A 15113-nucleotide genomic window follows, 5' to 3' on the forward strand; every position below is an offset into this window, starting at 1 on the left:
TAGCTCTAACAGTATTTTAAAAAAAAAAAAAAAATAATAACTTTTTTTGGGGTTTTTTTTCAACATCATTAAGACTTTAGCACAGACTGAATTGTCTTGCTCCACATTCACATTTATTACATCATTCACAAAGCTGAATCTTCAGTTATGTTTATTTTTATTCTGCTTTTAAATTTACACTGAGTGTACCTTGGATACCTGGGCAAACTTTTTATGTCAAATAATTCATTTCACGTACAATTTCTATTATTTATTTTTAATTATTTTCAACTTGAGTCTTCAGTTTTTCAAGAAAAGACATGATCATTCAATTTTAAATAGCTAGTGACCTTTTCCTTTTCCTGCAAAAGAGAAATTTAACACCACCAATGACAGGCAAATATATTTGAATGCTAACACATGGGTAATTTCTACTAAATATCATATATAGCATAATGTTTTAGTGTTTGCTACAATGCTGTGATATTCTTACCTTCTAAATGCCAAAGACCATTAATTACCAAAAAAAAGTACAATAAAGCTGCATTTTTTTTATATTGCCACTATTTATTTTCTATTATTTTTTATTTATGCTCTTCCCATTACATACATACCAGTGAAAAATTAAATTTGTTAAATTCTACAAGACAAGAAATTATATTATTGTTTTAATCCTTTACCCAATTTGAGAAAAGGAAGTATGTGCATAAGTATCTTCACAACTAGATTACTTGTATATGGAGGCAGATGGCTTCACATCATATTACTCTGATATACCATAATGCATACTTTCTATTCAATGTCAATGTGTACATACTTGGGTAAAGGATTAAGGTATCATTTCTTGTCTAGTCTAATTTACTTTATAACCAAGTAAAAAAAATTCTATAATTCATTTTTTTTTTCACTTAAATAAATAACACATGAAATTTCAACTACTTGAAAAAAAGTCATGTTTATATTAAACAGCTTGAGGTATGTAATATACCTCAAGCTATTTCTGTTAACCTTTTGCCTTAAATGGTGTACTGCATTAGCTTGGTATCAAAGGTGAACATGCTGATTTTGGGTTGCTTCATCTCCCCCCCCCCCCCTGTAAATTTAATGATGAAAGGAGCTTAAAAAACTGCAACTCAGCAATAAGTTTTAATAAAATAGAAAATAATAAATATCCAGAATTATTTCACAAATAAGAAAAATGTGTATATACTAAAATTGAAATTTTAGTGCACAAAAGGTGAGGTCAAATCCAGAATACTGTGAGTTACCAAAGAAGTAAAGGAATCGTGCCAAATAGTCCATATTTTATTTAGTTTCAAGTATTCTATTCCCATCCAGGTTATCAGAATAATATATCATTTCAGCATATTCTTTTAAATGGCAGTTATACAGATCATCTGAGATCGGAGGCAATTTTCTGTTGTTATAGGTAATATCATTGTTAGTCCCTCAACAAACTGACCTGTGGTAAGCATGGTCAGCTGAATGTAATGAACACCACTATCTATTGAGCTAGAAATGGCAGGATAGATCACATGGTGGTTGGAAAAGATTCACTGCCTCAAATACACAGACCGACTTGTATCTGGCATCCCAAACTTGAACACAAACAATGCAGCTTCATGTTGCTATTTTTAAATTTGTTAAATCCTAAGCATGCAGATGGGATTTGAAACAAATTATAGGAAATTGCTGTTAATTCCAAACACACATATACTAAAATCTTTTCTTGTATAAGGCAAACAACTGCATTCATAGGTATGTTTATTCATAGTACACTATGTATACAGCCAGCACAGAGCTTTCTTGAAAATCCTTACTCTCAACACTTTCTTATGAGGTTAAACAGTTGAATTCACTGTTGAATTCAAGTGACAAGCTTAATCAGATAAAATAATAATTGAATGTCTTCAAAAATTTAAATAAAATTATTCATATTATTCTTTTTTTTTTAAATTAATGCTTTTTAAAATTTTTGCAGATTGGCATCTTTTTAATTTGCTAGGGTGATGGTCATGAATAACACATCTTATGTTGCACATTAAAATATGTTTCTGACTATATGCCAGTATGAAGCAATTAAATAAAAATATTAGAATACATTTGTAAGGAAAGTTTTTTTTTTTTTTTTTTTTGACTGGGAGCTGATTTCTGACAGATAATATTCACCAAAAGTGAATAAAACAAAATTCATAATACACAGTAGACATTCTTTATAGCTTTACTCTTGGAACATGTCATTAAACTAATAACAGTTTAGTCTACTAATCAAGCAGTAATATATAGGTGAGTGGACTGTTACATTTTTTTTTGCTCTTTACCACCGTGTGTATGTATAATCTTCTATATATAGCAATTGGTCAACTATTACTATTAATAATACAATTTTATTATAACTTGTTAAGTACTTAATTTATTTAATAAATTATAATTAATTATATTTGACAACCTTAATAATAATAATAATGAAATTGACAAAGCAGACACTATGACAAGGGATATAATTAGCAGTAGTCTACTACCTGCAATGAACTGGCCAACTGTACTAACAGTACTTTTATCATTTGCTAAGAACTTAATACTTATTCCAATGCTAAGTTAAGGCATTTTTAAGAAAAAATTCAAGAACAAATACACTGCACACTTAATATTCAACAAATCCAACTGTCTGTAGAATATTAACTTTATATAAAATTTCTTAAATGTTTATTTAAAGCAGCAATGCACAAACTTCTTGGGTTGTGTTTTACCATTTCATCACCACATTTAATCATTTCTCTATTTTGATTTCTATACTCAATGATTCATCCTCCTCTATCATTATTACTCCATTTATTAACATGCGCTCATTACCTTCATTTATGCTTGTATTAAAAAAGCTGGTACGCAATTAAAAAGTTCATCCACATATTTACTGAAAATACATATTTATCACACATTATAAATTCAGTTCAAACATGCTAACATTCCATGATGTGAAAAAAGTAGCAATTAATAAACAATAATCTGCAACACATTCACATGAAATTGGCTGTTATTGAAATGTTTCATATTTTTCAATTCATATTTAAATGATGAACAATAAATTCTACTATTTTTCATTAATAATGAAAAGTATTGGAACCTTGCATGTAAGTTAGCAAAAACTAGAAAATCTATAAACTTTTCATTTTATTATTTTTTTTCCCACATTTTTTTAGAAAGCCCATAAATCTGAGAAAAAGATACAGCAAAACCTAGTAACTCCTTTTAATACCTAACAGTTTTGAATATCCCTCATTTAGAGAAACAATAATGAAACATTTCAACTAATTCTCCAATGCAGTAATCTTATGTAGTTATGTCAGTGAAAAAAGTTCTAAAATGCTTAGTGCTGAAAATACATTTTTTTTTACTTTAAAATATGACTAAAATCAAAACATTCCTTGAGTTCAAAATATTAATATGTTTACACCGAAGCAACCCATAATTTCATATGCCTCTTTAGGTTTCAAATGAGTCTTTTTTTGTTGTTTTTTGCACTGTAATTTGTTTTATCATTCTTCCTGCCATATTATGCTACCTGATGATAGAACCATAAAGAAAGCTCTCTAATACCATACTTGAAGCTTAACTTGCAAAAAATAAATAAATAAAATACTTAATATAAGCAAACATAGCTTTTTTTTTAATTTCTTTAATTCTCAAAGTATTGTGCATGTACACACACATACACTGTATATGAATATCATACCCTGTTTGAGTGGGTAAAAAATAAGTCGCATAGAAACTTGATTAAAGATATTCCATATGTTTATTATCCTTTCAATTATGTGGGATGGTGATTACTTGCACTTATTTTGATATACAATTAACATCTGCCAGACCAGATGCTATCTGATGTGAACACATTAATGATTATATATATGTGCAATAAATATTTAAAAACAATTACATGCATAAATATATGCATCAATGTTTTTAAATCACACACACACACAAACACATATTCAAGATCGGTTAACTGAAAGTTTGGCTCTTTGAAGATCACGAATTGAGAGATGACTGTAAATGTGTGTATGTGTGTGATTATACATAGAATGTATGAACAACGTATATTATGTTTCTATAAAACAGAAATCAACAAAAACATAAATGACATGCGATCGTAAGTTGTGCATTACATAAAAAGATGCTAATGAAAAAAGTTACCAGTTCCTAAAAACATCAGTTCATTCAATGCTTTCCAATATATGCTTTTTTAAATATCATGACATGTAAAAAATGTGTTGTTTTCTACAAATACCAATATGCTAAACATTAAAAACTATCCAAAAATAGTGTCTGTAACATGAAGATGAAAACTGTAGTGTACTAAAAATTTAAATGTTTTGTAAACTGATTAAGCAATGAAGCTTTGATACATGTAGAAAACAGACATCAATTAAAAACACCAGGCTATAAACAGTTTTTCATAATGTTCACAACAGCAGAATATTTTTATTCACGTTTTGTTTATATCACGTGAACAAAATGCCATTTCGTGCTAATTTTTAAGAACATTACCCAAACTGTTGTATATTGTCACAATATACAGAATCACTATATACAGAAATACACTTAAACTGCCAAGTATATAATACTAAACAAAATAAAAACCACTGTAATTATATACTTGATAAATATAATACACGTTATGCCATACTTATCAATTTTGTCCAAAAACGTAAATAATCAAACACTTAAAATCGTCAACAGTAACAAAAATCATATGATTATTTACCATGTGTTCATCTAAAAAAAAAAAAAAATTAAATACTTAGTTAACAGGAAACAACTAAATACTACACAGATATAGTTTCTGTCTTCTATCATGATTAAATTTTAGTTTGGAACAAGAAAAAATAATAATAATAAACCGGATGCTATTCTCAACCATGCAAAAATAAACAAGGCAACAACTGGACTTTCAACTGCCTAACAGTGAAGTAATTTATGTAATGAGTGAATATATATGTAATTTTTAAAACTTTACAGATTCTTAAGAAAAGTTTCCCTCGCTTTGCAAAATACCCAACACATTGGAACTTGAAATATAAATCAGATTTACATATTGATTCCAGTTTATATATATGTCATTTTAACTACTTATTTATCAAGTAACTATACAAAATTTTTTTTCTATCAAAATTTACAGAATCCAAGTTGTACTTTCAAATTGGTACTACAATACTTCTAAAAATCAGATATAACAAAAGAAACTACCTGAAATTTTTTAAAAATAAATATTATTCATTATATCACAAGGAATGTTTTTTTTTTTTTTTGTCATCGTTTTTAAAGTGCACATATGGAATTGCTGAGATACAATATTCATCCTACAAAATATAACTAGAAACATACAAATAAAGCACAGTATATAAAATAGTTGTTAAAAGAAATAAATATCAAATGAAACTATCACAATTGAAGAACCACTCTAAAATCTAATAACTTTATGTTGGTTATCATCTCACTATTTGGTTTTAAAACATCACTGACAAACTGGATACATATGATGCAAAGGCGTATGTAGTGTTTCCAGTAATTGTGTGTAGTTTGGCTCTGAAAAAAAAAAAAAAAGTAAATGAAATTTTTTTTAAAAAAATTGTGTAAAATTTAATTTAAAATCATGCAAACTCTAAGATGTGTATATAGTATTCTCAAAATAGTATCGAACAATGTTAATGAGTTACTTAGTAATTATTCTACTAAATAACTTGAATAAAGAATAAACAATAAAAAATGCAATGCATGTAATATAAATGGCTTTATAAAAATAATCTATATGCTTTTATTCAAAGATAATTTTGCAATCAAAATATTCTCTTCCTTAAAAAAAAAAAAATAGTGCAACTTAGTCATTTAAATATATTTCACTGATTAATGAAAACCTTAATGAGGAAACAAAATAAAGTAAATCATGAGAAATAAAACAAAAACTATAGGAAAAAAAGACTGACAAGAACCATACTAAAGCACACAAAATGACAACATGAAAAAGTACAGTGTATAAAGAATAAATTTACAGTGTATAAAGTGAATGTAGCAGTGTTTTTTGAGATGAGCTATGTTAAGAAAAGCGTTTTTAAATAGTGTGGCCTTTTTTTCGTAAAATTGTTCTTTGTATTTTTTGTGCTGGAGCCTGTGTAGCTCAGTGGATGTGGCGTTTGCCAACCACGGCGCTTGGCCGCACGAAGGAAGACTTGGTTTCGAGTTTAGTCGGCGACTAGAGGAAATTTTTCTAAGCCTTTTTTCGACCGGTTCCCGAGTTAGTCGATCTCTGGCATGGGGCAAGCAGGTTTTTCCTCCCGGAAACTCGGGCTTTTCGTCCTGTAAACTCAAGAAAATCGACCGTAGAACCCACATTATTTCAGTCATTAAATATATTGTGTTAGGGTTAGGGACCACGAGATGGCGGCACATTTGAGCCGTCTCTCTTCACTGAGTACCGCTTAATTAGTGATAGCCTTGGGCCATCTGTCTCTGATTGGTACCAGTGGAGATTGAACTGCCCACTCAGTCTCCAAAAGTTAGATAGGGCTAAATGGCCTCACCTACTCCCCGTATACGGGAATAAAAAGGCGTTAGCTGATTTTTTTTTTTTTTTTTTTTTTTATTACAAGTGTCCTTGAGTAGTGTTGTTGCTGGAATTTTGTTTGTTTATTTGTATTGTGCTACTTGTTTGTTCCTACTGCTTCTGCCTTCTGAAAATGGCATCCATAAAGAAACATGCATGTGCAGAACAGAAAGCTTCGGCGTGAAGATTGAGAAGTTCTCTGGATTTTTCCTAGTGGATGCATTGTGAGAAATGCTTCATGTATGCAATGTAAAAATGTGAAATATCTGAGGACTAGTAGGGTAAATGAAAAGAAGGAAAGCATTAATGTGTATATGAAAAGTGTATTGATAGGTTACAGTATTTCAAAATGGAAGCTTAATATTGAGACCATAGTAGAAGAGCTTAGGCAAGAGTTAGTGAAAATGAAGCATATGAAAGATGAGGTTAAACATCTAAAGAAAAAATTGGCAGATTTTTTCTTTAGATGTCTCCACATCGCCTTGATTAACTATTACTCTACTAATTTTGCATCATCAGCAAACAACTGAATATTTCCTTTCAGGTTATTTCCTATATCATTTATGTACAAATTAAATCGAGGCAAAAACAGGCGACTCGCAGCACACCACTAGTCACCTGTTTTTGCCTCGATTCTGCACTCCATATACCACTTTTTGATATCTATCAAGCATCCACTCTCTTATCCACTTAACCACTGTCATATCCATCCTCATTTGTTCCAATTTGTGTAACAGAGTTCCATGTGTTCTGTAAATGCCTTTACAAAATCCAGCAAAATCATTGTGTAGCCATTTCCTTTATCCAACTCAGCTGTTACTCTATTATAAAAAGTCAGTATATTACTAAGGCATGACCGACCTTCACAAAGCCATGTTGACCCTCATAAACCATGGAGATACTGATTAGTCTAAAATTTGCTACTGTGGTTTAGAACCCCCTTTACGAAAAGGAATAATTTTGCCCTCTTTCCACTTCCTTAGAACTCTACCAGAGCTGAGACTTAAACAGCTTAGTCAAAGGCATTGCCGGTTCCCTTGTACATTCTCGCAAAAACCTTAGCTGATATCCCATCTAATCTCACAGCTGCATTTACATTGAGATCCTGCAATATCCTAAGAACCTCCAATTCATCCACCTCTATTCCCACATTTACATAGCCTAAAGCAGTAACCTCACTAGGATGACATACCTTGCATACTGAATCTAAAAGCACCTTACGCTTCCTACATTAACAACATACTCCAGTAACGTGTTCCATCCACCCACCATGTAAAATAAATCTACTCTTCATACAACTTCCAGAGATGGCCTCTGGTTATTCCCCTCTCAACCTACTTTAAGAGAAGGAGAATCATATCAAGATGGCATCCTATGGGTGTTGAACCCATTGTTGTTGATTGATTGTTGATAGTGATTTCTGACTTACAATATTTCCAACTTACAGGGGGGATCATTGGAATAGAACCCCATCATAAGTTGAAGACTGATGTATTGGATAACATTTAATTTACATTTTAAGAGAACGGTATCAATTTATGCCAGCTGAACAGCTTTGGCTCTGTACATAGGAAGCTTCCATTCACAAATAGATTTGTAAATCCCCACCCCCACCTGCTTTCGGGTTGACTACTACTACTTCTTTTCCTTCTCCAGCCATTTTCTGATGTCTGGTGCTGGATGAAGGCCGTTACTAAAATTTTCCATTCATTCCTATCTCAAGACTTTCTATGCCACTGAGCTCCAGCCATCTCTTTAATCTCATCCCACCACCATTTCTTTGGTGGAAGGATGAGATTTTTCAATTTTTGATTGCTACTTCTTGCAATATACCCAGCCTGGCTGCCCAAAGTGGTTAGTGTTTCAGCTCTGCAGTCAAGAGACTGCGGGTTCGAATCCCGCCGTGGGCATGGATGCCTGTGATTGTCTGTGGAAATGCTAGTGGTGGCGGTTCGGCAGTAGATGCTGTTGGTGTAGTTGCGGCCAATTGGTGGATTGTGAGTGGTGGTAGCAGAGCTGTAGAGTAGATGCCCTCTCTCTCTCTCAATGAGTCTTTGGACTCCCTGGAGGTGACAAATAATAATAATATAACCTGACCGTTGCCATTTGGATGATGATTAATTGCTGATATAATGTCTATCACCCAAGTATTATGCTTTCTTTCTTCTTTCCATTTTCCTCTGGATAATCTTGAACTTGCTGGACAATTTTTTAGTCAAAGTCCACGTTTCACTTTTATATGTTATGACTGAAAGTGTACAACTGTTGAATATTTTTCTTTTAAGGCAAACTGGGATGTTTCCTTTGAGTGCTTCATGGTGTTTTTCCAAAGGCTATCCAACCAAGTTGAATGCTATGTATAATTTCTTCTTCACAGCCTCTCTCTCTCTCTTTCTCTCTACTGTGATCTTTTGTCCTAGGTAAACAAAGGAGGTTACTATATCAATTTCCTGGTGTTCTGTTTGTACTGGCTTTTTGATGTATTTATTATACATCATTTTTTTGTTTTGCCTTGGTTTATATTTAATCCTTTCTTTTCACTTCCTGCATTCAATTCATTGATAATTTATTGGAGTTCTTCTACAGAGCTTCCTAAAATAACAATGTCATCAGCAAATCGAAGGTGATTTAATACTTTCCCCATTTACTATTCCTCTATTTTTCCAATTAGATTTTAAAATATTTCTTCTAGGGCTGCTGTAAATAACTTAAGTGAATTATTTAGGGCTACTAAAATAGCTAAAGTTGAGAATGAATCAAATGTCTTTTCAAAATCAATAAATGCCATACTTAAGAGTTCTTAGTATTTTAAATAATAAAATTAGTTTAATCCTTTATCCAAGTGTGAGCAAAAAAAGTTTGCGCCTGAAAGTATCTTCAGGACTGGGGTAAGGTGGTACAACAGTTCTTAGTATTTGTTTGTCTTTTCAGTGATTTGTCTTATTACATAAATATGATCAATAGTGCTATGGTGCTTTCTTTATCCTGCTTGTTCTGGAGGTTGACAAAGATCTAAAGATCTAATTGCTCTAATCATTTTTGAAAAAAATTTGTATATTGTTGAAAGGAGACTGACATAGCAGTAATTTTTAATATCTTTTTTGTCTCCCTTTTTAAAAACTATAATAAGGATAGCATTATTCCAACTCTTTGGTATTCTCTTCTGTATAAGGCATCATGTATAAATTTTACTTAACATAATCATGACTGGTTCACCACCTCCTTTCAGAACTTTGGGAAATGTTGTGTATTTATATTCATTAATGAATTGAAAGAGTTGGTTTTTTAACAACGTAAAGGTTGGTAAGAATCAAAATGTAAGTACAGGTAACCCTTGTATAACACAGATGTTAGGTTCTATAGAAATGCCGCGTTATATAAATCGAATAATGTGAGACTCAGATCACATAGAAAAAGTAGGGTTATGTTCCGAAATCATTTTTTTTTTAATTAAATAAACAACAATGACATATCCAACAAAATATATTTTTATTTAATTCAGGTAATTTGTGTAAGTTAAGAAAACAAACTATGAAACAAATACATAGTATAAAATTATAAAAATTACACGTAAACTTCATTGCACATAATGCATAAATGTTTTAGGCAAAATAAAATAAAGTGCATATTTTAATTGTCATCACTGTCTTCAAAACTAACATTTTGTAGATGTTCTTTATTTATGAGTGGCCAGACATCGTCACCACTTGAAATCTTGGACATCATTTGGATAATTCTCATTGCATACTTTGGCAGGTTTTAGTTATCAAGAAGTCAGTAATAAGAACTTGATTACTACTATGCTGCATTTTTTTTATTAAATTCATAATATGGAGCTAAACAAATATCCAATTGTCTCGTGAATTTTTCGGAGCGCTCCACTGAGGGATCGTTATCTGTAAAGTAACTTCCTAACTTTCTTGCCAAGTCCAATCTTTCTGCTAATTTCTTTCAACTGAATTCTTGAATGGATTCATCACAATCAGAATCATTGGCAGAACTTTCCCCACCATTTGGTTCGGCATCATTAATTGCACCAGTTCCTCCTCTTCTAAATCCGTTTCCTCATCAATTAATTCACTAATTTCGTTTTCAACCATACCTGCAAAAGCCCTCTAAGTGGCCATAACTATAAAAATATTTTTTTTTACATAAAAAAGCATTACATATTGTATGTAACTCACCAGAAAATAAAGTGCGCAGCTTGAGATTAACACACTTTCCTGGCAGAAAACGAAGACAATTTTCACCAATAAACACTTTATATGGTAAACATGCTAAAGGGTATTTTCCCTAATATAAATTTGCTACTACGTGAACGATACCACAGATGCAAATTTAACGAAGATAAAATTTGATTTTTAAGTAGCGCGGTGAAAAATATATGAAAAGATAAAGGGTTACTACAATTTGTAGACTGTGTTATATCAAACCGCATTGCATAAGTACCGCATTACACAAGGGTTAACTGTAGTTCCTTATATTGGTTGATTTATGATAATTTTCATATGAATATAAAAGATCCACAAGGATCAGTGCTTGGTCCACTGTTATTCAATCTGTACATTAATGATATTGGGAAGGATATGACAAGCGATATACAACTATTTGCTGATGATGCAAAAAGGCAGGGTAATCAGAAATGCTCCTGATATGCAGAATGATTTGAATAGGCAGAATTATGGGCATTGGAAAATGGGTCACAGTTCAATGTCAGTAAATGTAAAGTCATTCACTTCAGCATGATTAGATATCCAATGTCATATTATATTGGTTGGATTATGCTAGAAGATACTGATGATGCCGGGGATCTTGGAGTGTTAGTAGATAGAAAGATGAAGTTCAGGGGCCATGTAGCAAAGGTTGCAAATACAACTCAAAAGATAATTGCAATGCCGAAACAAATATTCACATGTAAAGATAATTATGTCATATTGCCTCTTAAGGCCTCGATAAGACCTCACTTGAACTACTGTGAGCAGGTCTGGTATCCTAGTTTCCATTGTGATTCTGATATATTAGAGATAGTACAAAAAAGAGTGTTAAAAATGATATCAGGATTGTGGAATATCAATTATGAGGATAGATTAAGAATTTGTAGACTGCAGACACTAGCAAACAGGAGAAAGAGGGGTGATATGATTGAGACTTACAAATTTCTGACAGTGTCATAGAGGATTTCAGTTGATGGAATTTTTCAATTTATGGAGGGTAGGGAAAAGACCAGAGGACATCCTTGGAAGCTGAGAATGAAGGCTGCTAAGAAGGGGGTGAGGCTAGATTTTTCTCTCAGAGAGTGGTGCATGATTGGAATGGATTGCCATTGGATGCCATTGAATCAAGCAGTGTGAATGAATTCAAGAATAAGTATGATAGCTGGTGTGTATAGTATGCAGTCTCCCTGGAGGTCTCTCTTAATAATAATAATAACATTATCATTATTTCCTGATCCAATAAGTGTTAAGTTTGAAAAAAAAAATCATGAAATTTTTTTTTCTTCTTTGTGCTCAATAGTGAAATGTAATCTATCACTGAAGTTATTAAGGAATAGTAAAGCTGCCATAAAAAGAAATGCCATCTGGAAGTGTCAGGAATAATAAGTTCGACTCCAAATGTGCTAAAAACAAGTCAGTGAGTTCACTGTTAATGTTTTGGCTCATTGGGAGTCTAAGAATTTGTATATAGAAATTGTTTCAAAATTAAAGTAATTAGCTGGAGCTATTAATTTTATTAAATTTAGAATATCTAAAGGAGTTAGTTTTGTGCATAAAGCACAGCTTAATTATATTGTAATAAATTGTAGACAATGTCCAGTGTTTTGGTGACATCAACACTAGTATACAAAGAAGTATTGTCAGAAGATGTAAAAATACTGTTGGGGAAGGCAAAGATTTTTTTTATTCTCCTGAAAAGGACATCTGCATTTTTGGTCATGAATCCTGATGTTTTCATTAGTGGTTTTAATAAGTTAGCAACAAATTTTAATTAATTATTGGGTGTAAAGGAGGTAACCTTCTTTATGTATCTTAATTTGCCTAAAGATGGCAAGAAGCATTTTGTTTGCAGTAAGAGTTTTTTTTAATTTTTTTTAATCATGAATTTATCTATTTAACATTATCTTTTAATTAATATAAATAATTATCTAATTTCTTGATCAGGTGTAAAACGTAGGGGGGTTATTTCTCATTAGTTACTTGTTTCTTGTTTTCTATTATTATCCTGGGATGCTTGACTTATATATATACATATCCAGGTCATGCTCCGACAGTGTAATATATCATCACTTAATTTTATACATTCCCCTTTTTATACTCTAGATTCCTACCTTCTGTATTCTATACTCCTTCTACCCGAGAGCAATGGAAATATTTATTTAGATTTATGACTGCACCATCCATGCCTCGATATGGTGCAAGAAATATAGTACTTCCAGTAGGTTATTAAATCTTTTACAACAAAATCTTTTTATCATCCCCAAGTTATCAATTTGCCATGCAGTCCTGGCCCTTTTCTCACTTACTATTTATATCGATGTTTCCTGCTTAGGTTCGATTTTTATTTTTGAATCAGTGCATTGCAATTGAGACCAAACCATTATGTACTAATATATAAACAAAATTTAATTACTGATCTAATAGTTACTATACAATACATGAAATCAAAACTTCATTCATACAAGAAATTCATTAATTTTGAATAATTACTGAAATGTAATACTTAGTGAACTCTTATTTTTTCTCTAATTAAATCTCAGATAATACATTCTATATCACAAATACTAAATATTATTCACACAGAACAAGAAATTTCTAGGTGCGCATTAACAATCGTAATTAGTCATCAACCATGCACCACACACACACACATTATATGACTCTCAGATTCTCATCTTAAAGACTTAGTTAATTGACTGATAATCACATTGGCATATTTCATTCCCTTTGATTAAAACAGCTCTATGATGTGATAATAAGCAATTAATTAACACACATTAATGAAAGGAAATCTTAATTAGCCCAATCTTTCTTAGGGAAATTAACTACACTCACGTTAAACTCAATAATAATTTTTTTCACAAATCTACGAGCGTTTCATGTACCTTAAACCACTATTTTTTATATTAAATAGTTCAGCAGTTCCTTGAGGGGAATTCTCTTAAATCACAAACATAAAATAATTAACATTCAGAATCATGTGGGTCTCTGACTGTCTTGCATACGCCTTCCCTCCTTGTTTCTTTTCCTTTTCCAGGGGTTCAAGGGTTTCTTCTCCATTCCGTGTTTTCTTCTTTTCCTTGATGAGAGTCACAGGGCACTATTGAGGGATCGCGTCAGCCATCGGGATACTGGATAGGTTTCATCTGGTGTCTTGAACTGACCGGCGAGGAACTGCGTAGGTCGGCGGGCATGCACACACTCAAACAGAGTGGCAAGGCTTGAACCAATACGGCAAGATTTCCCCCTTAGACTGTAAGTTTATTGGACCCCAAATGTCCCCGTACATGTCTTGCGCACAGTTACGAGAACCCCGTACAACAGCACGTGACTGGCGGTTCTCGAACTTTCGCTGACAAATCCTATTCTTCCCCTTTGATGTCCTTAATCCAGCTACATGGCCTACAGGACTTTCCGACTGATGGAGGCCGTCCCTTTTCAATACTGATCTTGAAGGTCACCTGCTACAGGAATCGTAAATATGTTTCAAAAGGAACTGCCGACTTACAGACACTACCCTTGGTTTCAAACATCCTACTTCTGCTCTTAAACAATGAGCGAGTTAATTCCCTTTGGGCTTATTTTGATCTTTATACAAAGTTTAAACATACAAAACATAGATACATTATATACAAGTTTTTTAAGGTGTGTTCCCAGTAAAAATCGACGTATTAGAGATTTTATTAATTTTCTTAACATCAAGTTTTTACACAGGTGTGGAGTGGACTGAAATCTATTTCTTGATATGTATTTGGGTATGTAACAGTATTTATTATTTTATTTCTATAATCTGATTTGTTGATAAGTACCACAACAACAGCTCCTTTATCCACTTTTGTCACTAATACAATGAAGTTATTTTTTTTATAGATTTTATAGTATTTTGTCATATTGTATTTCCTTCTTTTTGAGGGGGGGGGGGGATTCCACCCATGAAAGGTTGTAAACCTATTGCACATTTAGTATCATGGGAAGATTAAGAGTTAAAAACAGTTGACTCTCACCAACAGCAACCACCACTAAAACAAACTCACTGAGCGTAATGACCTACTTACCAACCAAAGCATTACAGGTAGAGTGCAATGTTAAAAGCAATTCACTATAGCAACTATCCACTAAAACAATTTCTGTGCCACCTACAAGTCTGTTACAGTGAGTAAACTGTAAATCAATTAATCTGCTCTAGACAACAAATGAACATTTTTAGGCTCCCAATAAGCAAGAGGTAGTTTCACTCACTAGCAATGAAAATTGCCTGTCACCTAAATATGATTGAGATATTTAAGTTGGTGAAAGGAGTCTGTCAGATATAGGGGAAATAT

The 15113-nt window shown here is 32.1% G+C and overlaps 1 protein-coding gene across 1 annotated transcript in view; it reads right to left on the minus strand.

The window, feature by feature from the left end:
* Nucleotides 1-1217: 1217 nt before the first annotated feature.
* LOC150105630 (uncharacterized) overlaps nucleotides 1218-15113 on the minus strand; it is a 169545-nt gene continuing 155649 nt past the window's right edge. The window contains exon 8 of the mRNA XM_090394956.1: nucleotides 1218-5562. Within this exon, the coding sequence (XP_090251082.1) occupies nucleotides 5492-5562 (71 nt within the window). The 3' untranslated portion in view covers nucleotides 1218-5491. The remainder of the gene's footprint in view (nucleotides 5563-15113) is intronic.

Source organism: Typopeltis vanoorti, chromosome 6 (assembly GCF_054136105.1).
Source record: "Typopeltis vanoorti isolate ZY-2024b chromosome 6, IOZ_Tvanoo_1.0, whole genome shotgun sequence".
In the NCBI taxonomy this organism is placed as follows: domain Eukaryota; kingdom Metazoa; phylum Arthropoda; class Arachnida; order Uropygi; family Thelyphonidae; genus Typopeltis; species Typopeltis vanoorti.